The 23410-nt window shown below is 36.2% G+C and overlaps 1 protein-coding gene across 1 annotated transcript in view; it reads left to right on the top strand.

Annotated features, from left to right (window-relative positions):
* Positions 1-23410, top strand: part of LOC150087082 (protein O-mannosyl-transferase TMTC1-like) — a 189063-nt gene that overhangs the window by 151531 nt on the left and 14122 nt on the right. The window contains exons 12-16 of the mRNA XM_090371806.1: positions 3401-3612; positions 7631-7766; positions 8817-8961; positions 14517-14654; positions 22067-22189. Coding sequence (XP_090227932.1) covers positions 3401-3612; positions 7631-7766; positions 8817-8961; positions 14517-14654; positions 22067-22189 — 754 coding nt within the window. The remainder of the gene's footprint in view (positions 1-3400; positions 3613-7630; positions 7767-8816; positions 8962-14516; positions 14655-22066; positions 22190-23410) is intronic.

Below are 23410 nucleotides of genomic sequence, written 5' to 3'. Positions count from 1 at the left end.
ACAGCACTGTGGAGACTTAGAGTTAGTCTGATACTTATACCTGAAGTGATCTCTGGCATCAGTGATGTCAGAGGAGTCTTGGAAGTTGCGGTGAACTAACTCATCCATGATGTGGTGCGAAGTGAAGTCTTTGTCTACGTCGAATATGAATTTGTGATAAACAATTGATCTCAGTAAGCGATCCATCCATGCTTAAAGATAAAACGAGAGCGCTTACCATCAATCCATTGTTGTTGTTGGCTGACCGTTCGCCTCTGATTCCATAAGTGACATGTCAGTGTTTACGGGCCTATTTTCATATTGTGTGAGAGTTAAAAAACCTGGAAAACTCGCAAGGATAAACCTTTTCCTTCCCTAAGACCGACTAACTACAGCACCTACTGAAGAGAACCTTAAGAATCGCTGACATGATTCCAATCCAGACCTCTCCAAATGAGTAGCGAAACCACTGCTCCTCCCAAAGTATCCAACTCCCCTCTTTTGAAGGTAATAAACAATATTAAGTTAAAGATAAGGAGGATCGAATAGAAATGTGTGTCCGTGTATTGTGTCTGTAGAAGTTCACGGACCAATGTACATATAGTGCGGACTGAAAAACCAGGAATAACTCACTGAGAAAACCCTACTCCTCCTAGCTGAGACTGGCTAACTAGAAGCTCATTTTAAGACTTTAGAAATTCCTCCAGTCATCGACGGAACACGAACCCAGAGCTTTCCAACGAGTGACAAGTGGTAAAACCACTAAGCTGTCACGGAGGACACCCCTGAGTGGACATTTTTTTTTTTTATTTAAAGAAGGCGATCCCCAGCCAGTTTTCCCAACACCACCATCTGTTTAAATACTGGTAATTTCTACCATAACATATACTACCACTAGGTGGGTATCACTCCTGGCACGTTAGGACGGCCTGCGTACTAACGCTATTAAATACAGCATCAGTAGTTTGCCTGTATACTGATAACATCATACACAGCATCACTATAAACACCCCCCCCCCATTTGGAGCGTACGTCAGTTTATTAGTTAATTAAGTGTTGAGACTACACCTGATAAACATGCCTACCTTAGAAATCCTCCCCTGAAGATCCACTGATTAAGTCAAATGTAATCGAGTTAATTTCTTGTCAAGTCTAATCGAGGTATGTTTCATCTTGTAATTTTAGAAATGTAAGGTCCAAAGTTAAGGCGTGATAAAAATGCTGAATAAGAATCATTAACCCAGACAGAACGATTTTCGAAATCGTTACTACCTAAATGTAATCATTATGAAATTATAGCAGGCTCGTGATAAACTAAATGGAGAAATTTTCATAATTTTACTTAAGGTTTTTCCTTTGGATCCAAATAGCGACTTTAAAACACGCTTGATTTAATTTTAACAATTGGTAGAAACAATGAAGGATGAGTTGGAATAAGAGCTTTACCACCATCTTAAAGATTAAAATACGAGTATTTATTACGATGTAATGTATCAATAATTTTGTACATTATAATATTAAAAATATGATTTCAATTTTGAAAGTGCCTATCGACCACTTTTAATCAAAGTGACCGCAGAACTGGACCTCCTTGAAAGACGTCTGACAATTTCCTGTAGAAACTAACGGGAGTTCAATTCTATTCCTCCTTCATTATACTCCAAGTGGGCTCTGTTAACCTGCCTAATCTTGAACTCTAACTACTCCCAAATGAGTCTTTTGAGATGATCCATGTTCGTGCACTCTTGGACTTATAAGAAAACGAGGTCCAAGGGAATTCTCCAAAACCAAACTCAACCATCAAGACTGCGCAGTGCGAAGAGTTGCTCCATACGACTTACTTCCATCAATTCAGACTTCACTAATCCAAAATAAGAATTTTTATTAATATACTAAATTAAGAAATTAGAAATCTTCTGTTTATACTCACAGAAGACCACAATAAAGTCACATTAAAAAATGAACAGTCCTTGGACTTGATGCGTACTAAAATTGTCCTGATTAAAAGGGCACATTATGTTAAAGTATCATAAATTCTTCCACTCATTCTTCGCACATTACTGAAGCAAATTATCCATCGTCCTTATCTTATGTTATCAAGATGTGAGCTTTGTGCTTCTATAAATATCAACCACTTTATTTCTGGACCTTCCAGCTAACTGAGACTGTAATTCCAGAAATCTTTGCCGTCATAGTTTTTGAATAATTTTACTTCGCTTTCTTAGTGTTACCTTTCTGGGGTTTTTTTCCTGCTCCTATTAAATTATTTGGTGTTCACTTAATGCACGCACCGCGCTGTCAGAAGATATCTAAATTTAAAATTAAGTTATGTGCTTTTTTTTGTAATTTTTCTAAGATAAAAATTACGAGACGCTTTCATGATAGCCATAACTTCTTATAAAAAGTAAGAGATATATTTGGGTAGTGAAAGATTATGCCAATAAATAAAGCAACTCGTGTGCTACATGAATAAAATATACCGGTTTATTTTAACAAATCTTTCTATCTTTTAATGAAGAATTAAACAAATGGTGTGGCAATATTAATTACTTGGTCACAAAATGTGTTCTGGTGGTGGTAATTCCCAAGGGAAAACTGTATGTACCAGGCTGGCCAACTCTGAAGCATGGTGTTATTCCTCTTTGACAAATGTAATGGGTTTGATGTTTATATCAGGCGCATATGCAGCTAAGGAACATAGGGCATAATGGCAAACCGAACATAAAATACACACGATTTATTGATATGGTCGGAGGTTTGCTTAATAGTTGAAAAACCTGAGTTTCTGGTATAAAATTCCAAGAATGTCTCGTCCGAGACCTTGGAATTTTAAGTTGGCCACGCTGTGGAAAAAGCCCACAAGGGCCTCCACTCAAATATTTAAATGAGGTCTTCTATGGCGTGGAAGAACAGTCTTTACGATGTACAATTGTTGACAATGAGAGTTGAGTTGATAAAGGGAAAGATTCATGATGTTCACAGAAGACAAGGGTTTTTAAACATAGTCTCATTCTGCGTAAACTACAGAAGTAAGTTTCCTATCTGCTTCAAGATCGTTGCTCTGAAGGAGTCGTATAACAAAAGCTCTGATTTTACAGACCAGACAAATGTTGTCGAATTCCATGACATACCATACATGATTAGAAATTTGAGATTTTAAGATTAATAATTAACTATTAAGATAGTTTTCCATCTATTTTCTTTTATCAGCCTTTCATTTATCTTTAAACAATATACATTAACATAAGACTTTCAAAGTCATTTCGTCGATAAATCAGTTTTTCTTACAGCACTGTCAAAGGGGTAGTTTAAGTTCGCTTAAGAAATTCTCTGTCCAGTGAGACACCTCTGTAGCATCTGTACTGTACATTTAATTCGAAATATTCCACAATCCAACTTCTGTTTTCTTGTTACGTTACAGCAAACAAGGACACAGACAAATGGCAATCGGCTTACTGAAACGAGCTATCGAGTTGGATCCTAACTTTTCTGAGGCGTACTCCCTGATGGCTTCCATTTATGCCGAGCAAGGGCGACAGAGAGACGCTGAGAGCCTCCATCTGACGGCTCTGAGACTTGGTCCAGATAATGCCGATACGTTTAACAACTACGGAACATTCCTTCAGAAAATAGGTAAGCTAGCGTGTTGTTAAGAACTTTTCTTTAAACGTCATTCTTTTAAAATAAGACATTAGCCCAGTTCTGTAGAAAATAATTCCAGTTTGTTTTTTCATAAAAGGGAAAGAAGCCGTTAGGATTTGCACGGTTTGAATATTAAATTAAGTGATATTATTAGTTTAAATAATACATTAAAACTTAAAAAATAAGTTATAAAATTCATTGTTAATATTTTTATTAAAAAATTCATGGTTAATATCATTAAGAAGTGCAGCAGTTATCTTAAAATATTCAAGTCTAAGACCGTTTGTTTCAAATTTTGTAATACTGAATGGATTTTGCTAACTAATAGTGGCCAACGTGGACAGTTGAGGTTAATATTAGCTAAAAGTACTGGAGCATCGGTATTACTTCCATTACAGAATGTAATAAGCTGCAATCTAATGTTTTCTTCTATCTTTCAGGAAGGAGATCAAAAAAATTACAACTTTTCCTCGTTATTGGAATTCAGCTTTACCTAATTTGGGACAAGTATCTAATAACAGATTTTTGTACATTCTTCAACAATTTTATGTTATTCTTTCAGTGGAAAGTCAATACCTGCGTAGTATACTACAAAATAGAACAAATCAATGTAATATAAGCAAATTTCGAAGTGGCAAGGGTCAAAAGAAAGTCTTTTTATTAAGCCTGTTCTGCTTTTATTAAACGACATCTCAAATGCGCTTTTAGTGGTGCTACAAAACTCTGTAAAGTTGGCCACAAGTGTGTGTGTGTTGTTTCTGATCATTCTGCTACGGGGAAGGCTGCTTAGTATCCATCTACGTCACGAGGAGACGGACCAAAACTAAGCACGAATGGTGGTGGTGGGCCTCAACTATCGCGTACTGAATGTTCAAAGTGAGTTGGAACCATTCAAGAGATACTACAAAAGAGAGCAGAAAGTGAAGAAAAAGGAAAAATAGCAGAGAGAGATAAAGCACTTTATCCCTCAACAATATATAACAATTTATAAAACCTCATCCACTCCCTATGTGCATAATGTCCACTAATCGGGTTTGCCTGTTTCGCTGGATGAAAAACCATAGTTTCAGGGAGAGAAAAATACTTCTTTACCTTTGCTTAGATCGCATAAATCAGTAATGGAAAGCCCATAAAAGTTCTTCGCGTCATTGCCAGGATTCGAACCCTGGCCCTGTCCACCAGGTTTTGAAAGGACGTTTATCATAACCACTCCACAACCCGCGATGACAAAACTCTGTTTAGTTTAGAACAAAATTTATTTGTTACATGTAGGGCTTACAATACCGGTCAAAATCTTAATACCGGTATTTCAGTTAATTTATGAAACCGGGATACCGGTATTCCAAAAACAAACGTTTTTTTCGATAAATTTTGATGACAATTAGGTGCAATAAATTAAGGAAAAAAACAAGTACTGTAATTACTTGAATTCAAGTTTTAAATAAAAACTTTTATTGCAATAATAAATATTCTCAAAAAATTCATTAAAATACAGTTATTCTAAAAACAAAAAATTACATATTGTTACTGCAAAGTTTAGTTATGTTTAAGCACCACACTACCTGTCCGAATAAAGTGAGCTCTTAAGAAACATAAGCAATCAATAGTAGGATCGTTTAAAATGGATCTAATTTTGGTACATGTTTGATTAGGGGCAGAAAATGCCCTTTCGGATTCTGTTCTGGTACTGAGATAATCGTAGAAGATCTCAGTCCATAATTTCTAGGCTTTGAACGTTTTTAGAAAAAATAGTTAAAAGTATTTCATTAATTTCCGATTCAAGTTCATCTTTTAGAATCTCATTGGAGTCAAGGAATTTCTTATTTTGAAAAGAATTTGAGGAACACAGATGTTCTGTTCCATGTTGGTCGTCCATGGTTGAATTATGTTTATCATTTTCTGAAGGAGAAAGACGTTTTATTAAACGAAATATAACTTTCACCATGGTATCTTTACTGAGTCTGAGAGAGAGCAAAGAGTGGGGATAAGGAATAAAGAAGAGAGCGAAGATTGCAGTTAAGGAATTCTTCATATATATAAATGCAAAGAACAGAAGGACAAATCACATTGGACCATTATGCAATGGACGTGGGATAGTATTAGATAACAGCTGAAGTTGCAGATGGACTCAACAGTTATTTTCATCGATATTTACATAAAAAAACCTTTTGTGTCAATGAGATATTATGGAAGTGAAGTTGAAAAAAAATGTAATTAATGATGTTGAAATTTCAAATGATTATTTAATTAGAACTTTCCCGCCTACAGGCGAGTAAGGCTCCTGTGGTTGATGGCATATACCCTATAATCCTTTTAAAGGAGGCGGCAAGTGAGTGCATTGAACCATTAAGGCTAGTTATGAGAGCATCACCGGACTCAGGAGAGATTCCGTTGGATTGGTGTAAATTGGAACATAAAGGCGGTTCTAGGAGTTCAACGGGGAACTACTGACCGACCAGTCTAACTTCAGTAGTAGGGAAAATCATGGAGGCAATGATCAAGGGTGGAATTCAGGATCATTTAGATGGAAATGGAATTCTGAAGGATACTCAGCATGTTTTTGTAATGGGAAAATCGTGTTTAACAAATCTGGTTAACCCTTTTGACAGGTCACTCGTGAGCTGCATTTGAGGAATAATTTCGACGTTGTTTATTTTTTTTTTATTTCAGCAAAGCATTTGACTCAGTCCCACATGAGTGGTTACTTTATAAGCTGGAACTGGCTGGAATCATAGGGAAAATTCTTAGATGGATAGCACGATGGCTTGAAGGCACCTGGCAGAGGGTTGTGATAAATGGTTATTCCTCAGATCGGGTTAAAATAAGTAGTGGGGTTCCCCAAGGATCAGTATTGGGACCACTGTTGTTTTTGATTATCTTAAATGATATCTATGAAGGGATGGAGGGCGTGAGGTCTAAACTTGCAGATGATGTAAAGATCAGTAGAATAGTTAACGATTACCGCCAAGCAGAGCTTCTTCAGAGTAACCTAGATAGACTTCCGGGATGGTCAGAAAAGTGTCAGCTGTGCTTTAATTCAGCAAAATGCAAGGTCTTACACCTGGGGAACAGCAACCCAAAATAACTTATACACTTGGTGGAGTTGAACTAAAGTCAGTAGTGGAGGAACGGGACTTGCGATACGGTCAGACATTAAGTTCTCTGAGAATTGTCGACAGGTTGCAATGTTGCATGGTGTCCTATCGATGATTTATCGAACATTTTCTAGTAGAGATAACGACGTCATAATCACATAAAGGTGATTTTATAACCTTTATGTGATTAAATTATAAACAATTATTTTTTTTAAATTAGTACCGAAAAACCGGTATTTTTTGTATCAATACCGGTATTTCAATATCGGGAAAAAATGACCGGGATCCCGGTATTGTAAGCCCTATTTGGATGATTCTGGAAATATTTCTGTGAAATTAAGGATAGGACACTGGTAATTTAAAATTTCCCTTTTTTGGCATTGCAAATTTTGGATCTTTGCATGTTAGTAAGATACTAATACAGAGCAGCGAAAAGCAGTCAAAAGATTTTCACAATGCAATTAAAAAAATTGTGCATCTTGTTCCCTCCGATAAGTGATTTTAATAGTTGTACAAGACATTTTTTCCATTAATTCAGTTACGTCCCTCCTTAATCCATACATTTCAAACTTCAAAGATCTTTAAGGAAATCTGAAACGCAATCGGTAGCGCAATTTGATTAAGAAATTAATGGCCGATCTTCTTTCTTCTGGGTTTCGAACGTCGATTTTCTGGTGAAGCTGAGAGAAATCAAAGTGCCTCCTTAGTACAATTTCTATTTATTGGCCACCGTAATTTTTAGTTGTACCTCAGTTTATGTTCGTTACTCGACACTTACTTCGAAAACTCACTTGTCAGTAGAGCGAGAGGAAGAAATCATTTTACTAGATTTCCCCGGAGAATCCGAGATCCCTTGGTAAACTAATGGCATCTAGAGTTTAGAATCTTAATGCTGCACTTTCTGTATTTTCCAGGTCGAGTTCGGGAAGCCATTCAACAATACCAGCAGGCTTTACGAGTTCAACCGAATCATACTGTGGCTTTACTCAACGCAGCACGAACCCTTCGCTCCATGCACCATAACAGAGAAGCAGAAGACTTGTACAAAAAGTAAGAGGTCACCAGTTAATGTTATAAATGTTCTTCTCAAAAGAGCCTATAAACGCGTAATGTCCATTAGCAGATTAATCTAATTTTGTCGAAGTTGTTCTCGCAACAATTGCTTGGTGTAACCCAATGTTTAAACTGCAAATACGGTCGTTGGATTTAAAGTGCATAACTTAATATTTCGAGCCATTAAATTTATAAGCTTGGTTGAATGAATAAACGCTGTTGGTAGATTTTGTATCTAGGCAAATAAAATTACGGTACTTACAATAACAAATCCGAAAGGATAAGATGGAATAATTTCTGAAGAAATGAGTTCAGGACATTTTTAATATCAAATACAGTAACATTTAATTAAATACAAAAAAAAAACTAGAAAATAGTGCCCCTGAAACTAGTTAAGATAACAAAACGAATGAAAATTCACAAGCGTGCTGCGAAGGTCACTTGAGATTTTTTTTCGGTTTATCTTGAAATGGATTCGGGCAGATGCAAAAACAAGTTAGCATAATTGTTCGTTGAAAATATCTTCTATCAAAAGGGCTCAACAAACCGCCTTCTAAATCTGCAGTTATAAGGAAATACCCTCTAAAAGACTCTTCTTGTTAAGTACAATAATAATGGAGAAGAAGTAATCCAAGCCATTCCAACTGGATTCGTTGATTTCTGGTGCAGTGATTTCCATAGTCTGTGTGCCAGTTCGTATGGTAATAGAATGTAGTCATAGAATATGTCAAATTAATAAAACGTAGTTATGTCAAATTGCTTTTATTTTTTCTTAAATACGACGCAAATTTCTATGCGATCATTTGGATAGGTTATAAAATCTAACAGAGATATTTGGCATTCAAAAGAATGCATCTTGCAACTGGCGATAATCTGGAATTAATTTTCAATATGGATTTATCAATAACAAAAAACTTTTAAACAATTTTCGCCCTGATACTTCAAGTTTTCGGTTTTAGTCTGCAATATAAGAATTTGTTTAAATAACGATATTTATTTTATTTTTAGAATTGGAAATTTCTTTATTAAAATATCTTTCTTTCACAGAGCCCTTGAAGCAAAGGAAGACCCTCAAATTCTAGACAATCTAGCAGTGCTTTATCTTAGTGCTGGAAGGTTTTTGGATGCGCGAAAAATTTTCCAGGAAATAGAAAAAAAATATCCTTTATTTTCAGAAGGCAAAGTACATTACGTAAGTAAAGTCAATTTATCTAACATTTAATAACAAGATCCTTCATTTTATTTCTAAGATAAACAGAAGGAAATTAAGAATTTTTATTTTAAATTAACTATATTAACATAGAAATTAAGTCAAAGCATATCGTTAATTGAAGAGCGCCATCTTTGCGACCCCACTATGACAGCCGATTAAACAAAAAAGGAAGGGATTGGTTATGTCCCCCTATAGTAATAGTCTTTCTCTCAAGCCAGACTGTTTTTTGGAAGCAAGATTAAGGGATACAGCCTGTGTGTGATATCAATTCACGAGTCATGTAATCAATCAAACTATTTCTAAATCTGGGCTAAGCCATACTAGTGTTTCTTCACTGCCATTGCTTTTGTTTCTGACATAATACGGGTTCCTGAAAGCGTCTTATATCATACTTCTGCTGTGACTGTTTTATTCTTTGGATGGGCAAGACTCCTGTAAATCTGAGCTAATGGTATTCCTCGCTGGACTGCAGATCTATGTGATCGTTCTGTTACTGTGGCTGGATCTTCTTTTAAACAGTAGAAGACCTTTTAATAGATACTGAATGAGTGATCGTGGTATGTTCTAGATCTGCAGGGCTGCCATTGCCCAAAGTTAATTTTGAAAAACGTCGCATGAAGAATTCCTTAAACACACTTTATGGTAAGACTGCTCTGTTCTCAAAGTTAAAAAAAGAGTGTTAACAAAATAAACGAAGTACATGCCCAAATAAACTAGCAATAGTGTTATCATATTTTTTAAAATTTGCTTGGCTACTGTACAGAGCCAGGAAGTTTATAAGAAATCTCACTCTTACCGTTTCAAATACAGGAACTCCCCAACTTACGTACGGTTTGCGTTCCGGGGAAGCTACGTAAGTCGAATTTCCCCATTGCTTGTGCAGCACTCGCTGAATTGATTGAATCAAAAAAAGAAATGTTAGACGAACATGTAAATGAAATTATTTATTCAATTTTTTTTTCTCGTGCGCAGGAAAAATGACAAAAGCGTGCAATAAATTTCAAAATTATAAAAACAGAGAGGAGACAGGCATAACGTCAATAAGTTTTACCTCTCGAGCATCGTTGCCAGAATCAACGTCTTCAAGCTGATAAGTACGCCGCTGCGGAGGTTGACAGCTGTGGTGATTTAGAAGGGGTCGTCCGCTCAACCTTACGAAAGAACATATTAATGGATGACTGGACGGTGGCTTTTTTATTTTCATCGTAGATTTCTTGTAGCAAGCAAGCATATCATTCACCCCTCTCTTAACTTTTAAGAATCGTTGGCTGTCAGGATCCATCTTCTCAAACCTCGTCATTTCCGATGCAATTTCACGAAATTGTCTCGGCTCCTCCTTTAGTTCATCTTGAGCTTCGTCAGCATTTCCTTCTTTCACTATCGCTGCCTTCGTTAGATAATTCCTTCTCTTCTTCCTCTAACTCCTCCACGTCTTTGGCATCAACCTCCAACTGAAATAGCTCTGCAACCTTTATAATCTTATCTGTAACCTCTTCAAATGATTCGTCTTTTTCAAATCCTTTGAAACCTTTTACGTGTCGTGGGCATATTTTCTTCCATGCACCATTTAGTAATTCCCGCCCAGGCCTTATTAATGTTTAAGATGGCGTGGTAAATATTGTAAGATTTCCAAAATTCTCTTAATGTAAAATTTTTCTCATCGTCTACTGCAGACAATGCCTGAGCAAATAGTATGCTTTTAAATTCGAAATAACACCCTGATCCATAGGTTGGATGAGTGAAGTCGTGTTTGGCGGTAGAAATATGATTCACGTTCGAATTGAAATCATCTAGATGCGTAGGATGTCCAGCAGTATTATCTAATAGAAGCAAAATCTTGAAAGGAACTTCGTTGTCTTTACAATCTTTTTCAACCTCTGGGATGAAGCAGCATTTAAACCAATCCTCAAAGAGAGATATTTTTATCCGTGCTCTTTGGTTCGATCGGAAATGCACGGGTAGGGTGGCTTTATTGATGCCCTTAAATGCATGAGGATTTCCAGAATGGTACACAAGCAGTGGTTTTAATCTGTAATCACCCGCTGCATTAGCCTCAAGCAAGAGCGTGGCCCCATCTTTTGATGCCTTGAAACCTGGCATTGTATTTTCCTCTTTGGCAATGTATGTTCGATCCGGCATTTTTTTTTTCCAAGAGAGAGCAGTCTCGTCAACGTTAAAAATTTGCTGCGTTGAATAGCCGCCTTCATCAATAATTTTTTCCAACAAATCGCAAACTTTCTCTGCAGCTGCAGAATCGGCACTGGCGACTTCACCGCATACTTTAACGTTGTGGAAACCAGCGCGATGCTTGAACCTATTAAACCACTCGTTGCTTGCCACGAACTTGGATGGGGTTTCGCCGTACTTATCCTTAATATCTTTATAAATACTTGTTGTTTTTGCTGGGATAATCATTAGACTCAGGGGCACTCACTTCTGAATCTGATTTTCCATCCACATTATTAACAGCTGTTCCATCTTCGATATAGCACCTGAATGCTGTTTTGTGATCACTGTTGATCTTAAGTGCGCTGATCCTTTGACATGTTCTTTTATACGCGCACTGTTCTTTAAAATAGTATTCACTGTTGAAGCAGCGAGACCTAATTCCCTTGAAATAGATGATAAACTTTGTCCTGCGTCGTACTTCTTAATCATTTTCATCTTCATTTCTAAATCAATTTTGTTTCGTTTCCTGGCACTACAACCACTTGCACGAACATAAAAGCCCAATAAACCGGAAATTGCAAATTATTTTATGGTCGTGACCTCTAGAAACGTGCTTTAGAAAATGATTCTTATAGCGGGAACATATGATAACGATGAAAGGGTAGTGCAAGTAGTGCAATGTCCATTATAAATATGACCTTTTAGAGAGATAAATAGCTTAGTAATACAGCGAAATTTTAAACTTCCAACGAATTACAAAAAAAAAAAAAAAAGAGCAACGCGTTATTGGATTCACATTACGATATTTTCACGATACCTCCATTTATTTCAACGGGATGCAAAATACGTTCCCACGATTTTTTTTTAAGCTTGCACCAGCCGGCAAAAACTTACGTAAAGTCGAATTTCCGTAAGTCGAGTATTACGTAAGTCGAGTAGTTCCTGTAACCGATAATTTTGTCGAATAGAAGAGCGTCCTATTTGATTATATTACGCAGGATTTATAGTGAATAGGCACTTCGTCAACCAGCGCCTACTGATAATTTTATATAAATATACATTAACAAATAAGATCTGTAAAACAGGAAGTGTCGACTTATTTGCGGTTATTTACCTTGGTAAGCGAAATTAGTCACTTTTAAACTCACTATACTTAAGTAATAAGAATTATTTTGCCTAATACTCGAATCCGTGGTTATTGTATTCCACCTTGTGTCATATTCGTCATTTAGGAGTCAAAGCATTGGAAAATGGCAAAAAAAAAAAAAAAAAAAAAACAATTATCAGGAATACATGGATGCATATAATTTTTAGTGTGTTGTCCCCTAATACTTATCAAAGTTTCATGGAAATCTGTCGTCGATTTATCTAAATTGGATGGCGAATGCCGTTTGGAATCGGCTGGATAACTCGGGACCGAGCGCAATAAATTATGCCACGAGATACGATTCACTACTTGACAGAACAGATGATCAGCTTCAGCCCTCTCTTAATAAATCTCTAACAAAAATTCAATTAACGAACATTGTTCAGAATGTCTAACAGTTTTGCCCGAAGGGAAATAATTTATGTGGATTAATATAGTCGTATTGTTTCTACTGAGGACGCATCCAAAAATCGCGCCGTTGGTTATTGTAATCATTTAATTTGTTAAAGTAATATAAAATAACACATCTTCTATAGTATTTTTCAGCACCTTAAAAGCACTTATAAAAACAAGATATTTTTTTAGATTAAAAAAAATATTCCACGAACACACCATACAAAAGCGAATGTCTTATTGCTATTTACATTTTTCTCTAATTATGCATTGCATAGTACTATTAGTTCGAAAAAATAAGTACCTAGTGTATATTTGGAGTACGTGGGAAGAAGCAAATTTTTCAGAATAAAACCCGAATTTAAAATTGTGTGTGTCCAGAGAAAAGGAAATCGAATTTCTTAAATGGAGGGGTGCCTTTGGGTGGAAATTATATATGGAAATTTGCTTCACAAAGTTTGCACACTTTAGTTGTGCCTGTTACTGAAAGCCAGAAATTTGATTAATGCTGGTGAGAAATAGTTTAATCTGCCCTTAGCCTAGAAGGCAAACAAACAAAAAACTTTATAAGTATCGGTTACATCGTTACTTCTTAACTGGTATTTCTACTCCTTTTTGAAAAATTAATTATTCCCCTTTAAATCTGAGGATGCCGAAACGTCCACCAATTTACAATGTAAGATTAAATTTACAATATCCACCTGCAGTGCTTCGTCAGAATTTTCGTTAACAAGCCCATCTGATTGTCAAATTAATTAATAGCTCTGTTATTAAAGGAACTCGCTATCAATTTTATCCTTTTGTGGCCGCCTAAGTAAGAGGTTTAATTCACCTACTAAATGGATGGTGTCGAACACAACAATCCTCTATTAACACAACCAAGGCCCGTTAGAACTTGCATACAAAGTGATCAATGAGCATTTATTGATCCACTTTGTCTATTATAGTAAAACAAGGACCATTTACTGGCTTAGAAAGATTAATGTATTGTACGATGGCTGTTGCTCTAGTCAAAGCTACCGGAGCCAGGGGAGAAGAGAGCAAAGGAAGGTGCGATGTCCCTTAACTGCAGAGCGTATGGTACGGCTGTGATCGAAAAGATTCCCATTTCGATTGACAACATTCATCCAGTTTTCTGCTGCATATGTTCCCCGATTCTGCCACCTGATAATGTGCATGAACTGCCTGTCAATTCTCTGCTATGATAAGTTGGGTGCTGATCGATACAGGTAACGTGGAAGAAATTCCCCACCAGACGTGAAAGATCGATTCGCACAAGTTCTACAGAAAATCGTTATTCCAGCATAATTAGAGGTATCGTCGGCTGTAACTCCAAGTAACTTGTATCGAAGATGTCTGTACAAAAGGGGTTATAAATCAGCAGCAAACAAACTACATGAATTCATATCCATCATTAGAAATACGTTATCTTTTAAGAATGTAACCGCTACTCGAAAATTATATTTTAATTAGCAAATATATTCGAAACAAGTGGAAGGAAAGAAAATTAAAGTTGCTGTTAATTTATAATCGCTTTTTGAAACAATAATTCTATCAGATCAGCTACTATGACAGGAAAACTAATAATGATAACCATATCATAGCTTTGTTGTTAAAATTAGTAAAAATTAAATCTCGAGTTCGCGATTTAATAAATAAAATTTAGAATAAAAAACCGCTATAAACAATTTATTTCCTTTGTTGAAAGAAAAGTCATTCAATTCATGTTCTTAGATTAATCCATTATTTGTATTTAAAATGTTTAACAAATTTTCGTCTCGGTTTGTTTATTCTAAATTCTCTGATTTTGTTGTGGTATTTGCAGGCAGAGCTACTGTTGCTGGAGAGGAACTATGTCCAAGCGGAGCAATTTCTTATTTCTGTAATTAGCAGCAATAACAGTGACCGCGATGCTCTACACAAACTGTCCATAGTTTATGCCAGAATGAACAGGACGACAGAGGTACGAATATTGTAAATTAGTGAAAAATAGCCACTTAAGAATGAATAGAAATACGTTCTAAGCCTCAATCCTAGCCACTTAAGAATGAATAGTTGTGTACGTTCTAAGCCTCAATCCTTCTTGACGAGTTTAATATAAATACACAGGGCGTTTCATAACGTATAGGCCATACTTTCAGTATCAATCCAGGACCTGAAAACAATCAAAAAAGTTCAAAAATTTGCTCAATTCAGAACAGTTGAGCTAATTTTTGAATTTCAAGAAGCGTCTGTGGAGTTGTCAGTGGTACAAAATAATTAAAACGAAGAAGAAAGCATCTATTTAGTAGGAATAAACATTTTACTAAATATGTGGTTTCTTTTTTTAAAATTCAAACAGTCATAGCTCCACATCAGTGTAGAATCTGACATACGAGTATGTTTATGGCTATTATGAAACATTCTGTGTACTTAATACAATATAAAATTGACACAGTCGCTCAATAAATGTTAGGTATGTGGGAAAAGAAATATTTCCAGCTAGTCTAAATTCTACTACCAAAACAAATACTCAAAAACTCCTCGAAATATAACCGCCAACACACAATGATATGTTATGCCTCGTCGGAAGCTGAATAACGGCTTATAGATGCAGTGTGGCATGGATCTCAGGATTATGAAGATAATAAAGCACGGATTATGATTATACCAGATTATGAAGCACATACGGGGATGCGGCCTGCCATATTGCATGCAGGGCATTCTAAAACTGCATTGGTACTGTCCGATGGTCGACCCATATGTTGTAAAAAGGTGTGATGGGGGATAGAATCGTTCAAATATTCTGAAAACCATATCTGCACATCTAGTTCAATGCCACGGTCAGTAGGAAACAACGGGGACATTGACGGGTGCACTTGATCTTTAATAATATCCAGAAAGTTCGCAAATGATCAGATTTAATGTCGCACTTCTATCAGAGAATAAAAAACACTGGGTCCTGTGATTTTCTTTCTCGTACAAGGCATTCCTCCGAGTCTAAGATCACTGTCTTAACTTTCTGAACGAGGTAGTTGGAGAGCCATTGCATCACGTTGTTTTCGCTACTCTGCAAAAGTAAATGTGATTCATGAGGCTAGAACACAGTCACCGAGTCTCCAACTACAATATTACCAGTTCTACGCCAGTTGCAAATGTTTCCGCAATTTACACTGAATGTATAAATTGCGGAAAATTCACAATGAAGAATAAGTGTACGAGAGTAGGAATTTTCCACGTTTTATGCATATAGTCCTTAAGTTTATAGTACAACTTAAATATTCCTAATAAACCAAATAAATGACCACTACTTCAACTAGCAGTCTCGAGACCGAAGCATAGTATTAGCAGTTGCAATTGTGTGCGTATTGCTAAGCTTTTTGGCATGTGCTCTTATACGAGCTACTCTACACCACCAATCAGTGTAGAGTAGCTCGTATAACCTGCATAAAATGGGTCTGGATCGCTCTGCTCACGGTTGTATTTTTAGACAATTGTCCTCATTGTCCCACTAGCACTTACTGAAAATCTTGCCTTTCTCTTTCCACAGCAGGAAACTTTGTTTCCCGTTACATTGGCTTTGGTTGATTGTCTAGCCATCGGGGTCTATGTAAATTTTCACAACAGTTCAAAAACAGCCCAATGAGTGCTGCTATGAAAGATTGGGTGAGAGCTACAGCTGGCAGTATTCACTTCACGATAACGTGTAGTTACCTAGTGAATTTGGCTCTCTTTTCTCCCTTCCTGAACACCGCAGTGGTCTTCTGTCCATGTCCACTCTTGATAGGAATCAATGTAATATATTTCAGCTGGGAAGAGTATTGGTATAAGCAAAGATATCTGCATCAGCAACCAAACCTAAACTTCATGAGGTCTAGTCACTAGTTCTTCCAAGCAATTCATATTTATGTTCCCTGGTTGGTTTTTGTGTCACATTTAAATGATAAAATTCCACTGTCGGAGTTTCAGCCTCCTCCTCTATCTTCGTGAAGACAGAGGAGGAGCTCTGGAGACGCTCTGGCTAACTTGTATCGCTAACCGCTCCCACGTCCTTTATTTCATTTGAAAAAACGTTTTCTATAGAATATGGTCGGTTTATTCTTACGACGGCAGACCAACAACACCGTAACAAACGAGAAAAAAAACTCATCATATTCCAATCCGGTATAGAAACTCGACATTTAATATAAACTAGTCTCGCATGATTCCTACTATAAATTGTAGGACAGTGCCATGATGCAATCCATAATAAACAAACACTTTATATTACGCGCAATAGTAGCCTAGCGCTGCATTTAGGGATTGAGGTGTATTTTAAAGAAGTCTGTGATAAAGATCAATAGTTAACATAACTGTTCTGTAGTGAGCAGTGGAGGATTTTAGAGGGGTTAGCGAGAGCCTTTCCAGGTTTGAGAATAGCGTTTGTAGAATAATATAACTAATATATTGGAATAATTTAGGATACTTCGAGATTAATTGAAATCTGTGAGCCATCTATCATCACACGAATGAAGTAGTGAAGTTGGACTGGCCATCAAGTTGTGAAGAACAGAAAACAGAACAAGGTAAATCTATGCTAAATCGTAAAAAATGCCTTTAAAAACACAGGAATGACTGCTCCCGAGAAGGGTGGATTAAAACAGGCCCTTGTGAATCGAGAGTGACGAAACCAATATTGGAAATCATTAATCAGAAGACGGTTAAGGTGACATTTAAGCTACTAGTTAATTAATTCGAAATGTAGGCGATGTTACAGCAATAAGTACACCGAGTAATACTCGCTGGCTGTTAAAGAAAAATGCTGTTATCCAAGGACGTAATTTTATTCCGCCTGAGATGCTGCCGCACCGCATTACAGTAGAGTGATGCGGCAAAGCTACTACTTCAGGCAAAAACACGAAAGAAGTTGAAACAATCACATAACATTCGGATAAATATATTTTATTGAATGCTGTTTTCAAATTTATTTTTCTGGAAGTGCTAGACATACAGTTCTATTTTACACCAAAACGTTGATACTCCCATTTACTATAAATTCAGTTATTATTCCTACTCGATAAATAAGTATAAATGACAAGGTAATTGAACAGATTTTCACCACCAAAATCTATTTAAAAACTACAGTAGCTGAATAAAAGAAAAATTAAGACTTTTCTTATTATGGCAATGAAAAATAAACCAACAGAAAAATCTTTTTGCTTCGCTATCAGGTCAAAATAAAGCAGAAACTACTTTTTGGTTCAATATGAGAGAGAGAGAAAAAAAAACAGCAGCAAAAAAATGACCGCTGTTTTTTTCTGTCTTTCAAGATTTAGTGCAATATAAATGAGTCCAAGTAATCTTTAAAATGATGATTGCAACATCAGGCAAATATATAAACAGCAATTAAACAGTTAAATTACTGAACTTAAAGTTAAGAATAAGCGTTATGCAAGTAAAGAAATAAATAATTAATTACGACGACATAACTTGCAGACGGGCACGAGATCCTCCGATGGTCTACTCTTGCGCTTCCCAGAAGAAGTTCATTGAAATCGAAAATTTGTGGGCATTTTGCAAAGCCAGATTATTCATGCATAAATTAATGAATTCCTGAATCAGTGAGAATTCCTTTTACCAAGAGAAAATGAAAAAAAAAAAAAAAAAAACACTTCACAAAAGCCACACTACTTGGCTCTAAAAATTGAATAGTGTTCTGTTTAAACCTTTGGGACAAAAAAGGAATGAGTTGTAAAGAAGATCAATTTAGAAGAAGCGTGTTGTACTCATTGTACAATCGTATTTTTTTGTGATCTACAGAAACAAAATTCATTTTTCCTTCATCATAATAATGAGTTGTAATAAAGGTTTGTGAAAGATAATAACAAATCACATTCCTTTATATGCACACTTTATATCCATTAAGTATACACGTCTATCTGCTATAATAGTGAGATAAGTCTATGTGTCAGTAAAGGGTCGTTTTGATCGATATCTTTATTTGAACCGACGTTTTGGTCGGTTCAGATAAAGCAGTTAGTATAAGATTCATATTTCGAACGTAAAACAGTGATTCAACGAGGCATTCATCTTTAAGTATTCTTATGCTAAAGCTTTTCGAAATTTCCTTCAAACTTTCGAGAATAGTCTGTTCAAGAATAAATTGTAAAAAAGTTTTGCAACAGAGATCAGTAGACTTAATTCAGCCATCTGTTATGCCCTGAGATTTTATGTTTTTACTCCTCTCGTTCATTTTACTCCTCAGCTCAGGACTGACAACACCCTACGATATCTAGTTGCCACGTTTTGCAACTGGCACCTTTTAACTATTGACTCATTGACTATTAAAAATTGTGGTCATAATCCTAAATCAATAAAACTTTTATGGCTATCAATTACCTGTTGAATGACGCATTTTAGATATACGTAGAGGTCAATGGCTGCGTTAGCAAATCACTTCCGATCTCATTGTCACCACAGTTCACTGCTCCGAATAAATGGTGGCGCGGATGAAGTCGGGCATAACCGATCAAGAAGTTTTGGGATTCTTAATGAGAGAGAAATCCTCTACGTTGATATGCCCATGTCAGAAAAAATTGATTTCTTACCGGAAGTCCACTCGCATTATTTCCTGTAGGTCTTTTCATAGATCGCGTAGATTTTATATCCTGCTAAAGACATTCCTTCAATGACGGGAAGAAGCGCTGAATAATAGCTCCGCCAGCATCCGTCTTTCCGCAAATGTTGTTAAGAACCCTTTACTAAATTCCATGAAAAAAACAGCTGAAGCCCAACAACGAAACGAATATTTTCTCAATTATTGCATTTCTATAGAAAACACATATAAATCAAGAAACTTCATTTATTAACCTTCAGTAATATTCCTCAGAAGTGGCTCAGCGGGCAGCGTTTTTGCTTTCTCGACCCCAAATGAAAATGCGTTCGATTTCGGTCACCATCCAAAGAATGGGGAACACTCCAGTTGGGAATGGATGGAGCCTTGCAATTGGTCAAGCTACTTGGTCTCGGGGAACTTTGGTTTTTCAACTTAATTACTAATTGCTGTATTCATTTGCATGAACACAAATTCTTCCAAATATTGACAGAATTATTCTTCGAACAGTGGAAGCTGATTTCTTTACAACTAATTTTATTACTCTCAAGTGGAGTTCATTTTTTCCTTTCTTCGAAATTGCGCGTTTGGGTTATTTAGTTGCTGACTAGCCTCAAATTAGAATGCCAGTTCGTAGAGATAAAATCAATGCATAAACATTCATGAGATAGAGACAATTAACCTAGACTACAAGACAATGTGTAGCCCAGGTTGCCCATTACGTTGATTACTTATTGGAGTACATTAATATTAGTATCAATAAAATCAAATTATGCAAAAGAAGTCAGACTTCTTTAGAATCAAGCTTAAAGTCGCCTGATTTCATTCGGCTATCTGTCCAATCCCTCTTTAAATTTACCAACGCTCTAGTTCTACGGAGTTACGCAGTAATTTGCTACAATAGTTAATAACAGCTTGGTTAAAGACAATTTTCATGTATATAGTCTAGAATTATCTTTTTTAATGTCCCTCAGTTTTTTTCGCCTGCAAAATCAAAAGAAAAAAATATATTCATTATCCATCTTTGTGCTGATAACTAATTTTGTTGCTCTGCTTTTTATTTTTACACCTTTTCAAGAATATCCTTCCTGGTATGAGGTCTCCAAACCTGTATAATGATGGTCTTAACGCTTTTAATACTTTTATATGTACATAGTTTTATTCTTAATAAGTTTTGGTATATTGTTTTTAACTGTATTTTAATCAAGTCTTATTTTATACTTTTGTTTTGTCAGTGGTGAAAAGATTTGGTTCAGTATGCTTGTTTCCGACACACAAGGCCTTTTGATAATAACGGCCTAATAGCTTAATCAGATTAGTTAGGCATGATTTACTTTTAACAAATCCATGATGCTTCTTGTACAATCTCATCCCTATCCAGCTGTTCCTATAAGAGCATTCTGACTCGTTGAAATTATTAATTAGAGAAAGATGTCATTATCTTTCTCCAATTACAGAAATTTTCAGAAACATTGGAAAAATATTTTCACATCTCCAATCTGGCAATTTGTCTTGCTGATTCGTTTAATATCACTGGATAAAACTCATCAGATCCTCGCGCGTTTCTCACATTCAAGGTGACAGTTTCCAACCAATTCCGCGACCACAGAGTCATCTCCTTCCCACTGGCCCATCTTCTGAACTCATCTACCATCTTCCTTTGCCCCATCTTCATCCTAACCAGTATCAGTCTTTAAAATGCTGACCTATTAATATCGATGCAGAAATTATTTTAGCTCATCAACTATTCTGTTAGGGTCATTAATAATTAAGTTGTTCCGTTCTTCCTGTTTTATAAACATCATTACACCATCGTTTAATGGGTCATTTGGCTAATTACTAAACTTGTTATGATTACATTGTTTTCTCTTATTTTCAGATTACTGTTATGAGGTCAACTTTTTTCGGCCGAGAAATTGTCTTACTGATCTTAACTTACTGTATATTCTGAATGCGTGTTGTGTAAGATCTTTGCCATGATATTCTTATCGAATAGCACAGCAGCTTCTTCAACAAAGTGGCTCAGATGGTCGGTCTCAGGAGAGGGTCTCGCGGTGGTTTTTCACCAGGAAACTCAGAGTTTTGGCCAGTAACCGAAGACTACGCGCAATCACAGATAATATTCACGAACACCCTATACGATAATTCATTAACCACTGATTCCAATACATACGCCAGTTTAAATTCCCGCTCATCAAGTTGACAAAGTCTGCCTGATCAATGGTGATGCAACCATCACAGCTGACTCTTTGGTTTCCAGGTTTTACAGCGATTTTCCCAAATTTTATCTAGATAAATATTCATTGAGAATCAATTTGTATTTCGGATCTATGATCTGTTAAGAGCACGTGTCTCCATCTCGCGTTATCACAAGGTGGCACTCAGTTTGCCGTTATGGCAATATATGTTGCTGATCAGGTTACGATGAGGTGACTCTTGGAATGGACGCACTGTTTCATCGAAGTGCCTTCATTAACTTCCTCCACAGTGGAGGAAGTTTATGAAGCCACCTCTGCTTCCATTCTTCGCACTGACACCCCATACTTGAGTTTGATCTGCTTCTATTCTTCCCACTGTCTCTTTCCTCAGAAAATCGTTTCAATAACGTAACCTAAACATTCAAAAAAATAGAATCCATAGGCCCGCTATTTCACTCTTAATTTTGTAAGAATCTGTCTTGCGAATTTCCAATTGTTATAATAAATAAAACACGATGTATGATAAAATTCTTATAATGATTTTATACATAAAATGCCTGTAACGATGCAAATTACTCATTCTGTTATTTTTCTTTCCCAACTTAGGCCCTGGATTACATTCTGAGAGCTCTTTCATTGTGTTCTAGCGATGATACTTCATGTGGCCAGATATATATGGATCATGGAGACCTTTTAAAAGACATGAACGACTTAGAATCCGCTGCGCAGGTTGTCTTTCAGTACTACCCTTCTCTCTTTTAGAAAGTGTTTAAAATTCAAAAGCGTTTAATATTCAAATCTAAATATTTTACTAAGTTACATTTAATAACATTCATTCTGCCATTTACAAGTATTGTTGAAGAGCAAAATCTAATTATTTTAGCTAATAAAAGGAACTGGATTATATTTTTATTTTTGACTGCAATCCCATTAAAAACGAGATCTGGTCACTATGGACTGTTTCGTACAATTAAATAGAGTTATTGATATTTCCGATATGCGCTTAAATAGAAAAGAACAAAACACGTTCCCTCTTCGTATTCATCATACATTTATGAAACAATGCTAGTAGGAATTCTGAAATTAATTTGAAAGATATCTATGCTCATCTCAAGTCAGAAAAATCTCAAACACCATGACGTACGCTAAATGAAACAAATTTAGTTGGTTATTTCTGCCTGACCAGCCCTTTATGCTGCTCAATAAATCATATAACCAGGGTTGACACCAGTATAAGAAAAGAATCATTTGAAGCTGGAATCACAAAGAGGACAGCTGGTCAGTAGCATCAGCTACCTATCAAACGGGCCACTCTTTGTAGAACAAACAGCGAAGACTTGACTACTTGCTCTTATAACGCGCCCATCAGATGAAATTGGGGGCCACGTACTTGTGGCGCAGAGCAACTGAAATCTGTGACGTGAAGAAATCGATCTGCACGTTACCATAAGGTCACTGTCAGACCAAAAATATTAGCTATTAGAAATGAAGAGAAGGAAGGTGGTTGTTATTGGAACAGCAAAAATAAATTTTATCGTCCAAAACACAGAAAATTGACGATTTTGATAATGAGGGACTCTAGAACAATGGCCAAACTAAAAAAAAAAAAAAAAAAAAAAAAAAAAATTAAAGAAAGAAAAAAAAATGAAAACATTGTTTTATGAGATTAGGAGAAAAGCAAATAATAAGTAAGAGATTTTCGCGGATTCGAGGTTGGTAAAGCTTGCGTATACGACAAGAATAATAAGGGGATGAGGGAGAGCTCAAGAAGGTAATCGATACAGAAGATCTGAGCCGACTTCAGGAGTCCGCCTGGTGATTCACCACCATCATCTCGAGAGAGATGACTGAGAATACGTTAAGAGATTACGTGCTCAAAATGGCGATGCCCTCAGTTGGCCACGGCGTTTCTGGTTAGGCTGTTTGGCCTAACACTGTTAGCCAAAATAC

This window comes from Mastigoproctus giganteus, chromosome 4 (genome assembly GCF_048544385.1).
Source record: "Mastigoproctus giganteus isolate SK-2022 chromosome 4, ASM4854438v1, whole genome shotgun sequence".
Classification (NCBI taxonomy): domain Eukaryota; kingdom Metazoa; phylum Arthropoda; class Arachnida; order Uropygi; family Thelyphonidae; genus Mastigoproctus; species Mastigoproctus giganteus.
Note: the sequence above shows the minus strand (reverse complement) of the source record. Positions and strands in the feature narration are given on the sequence as shown.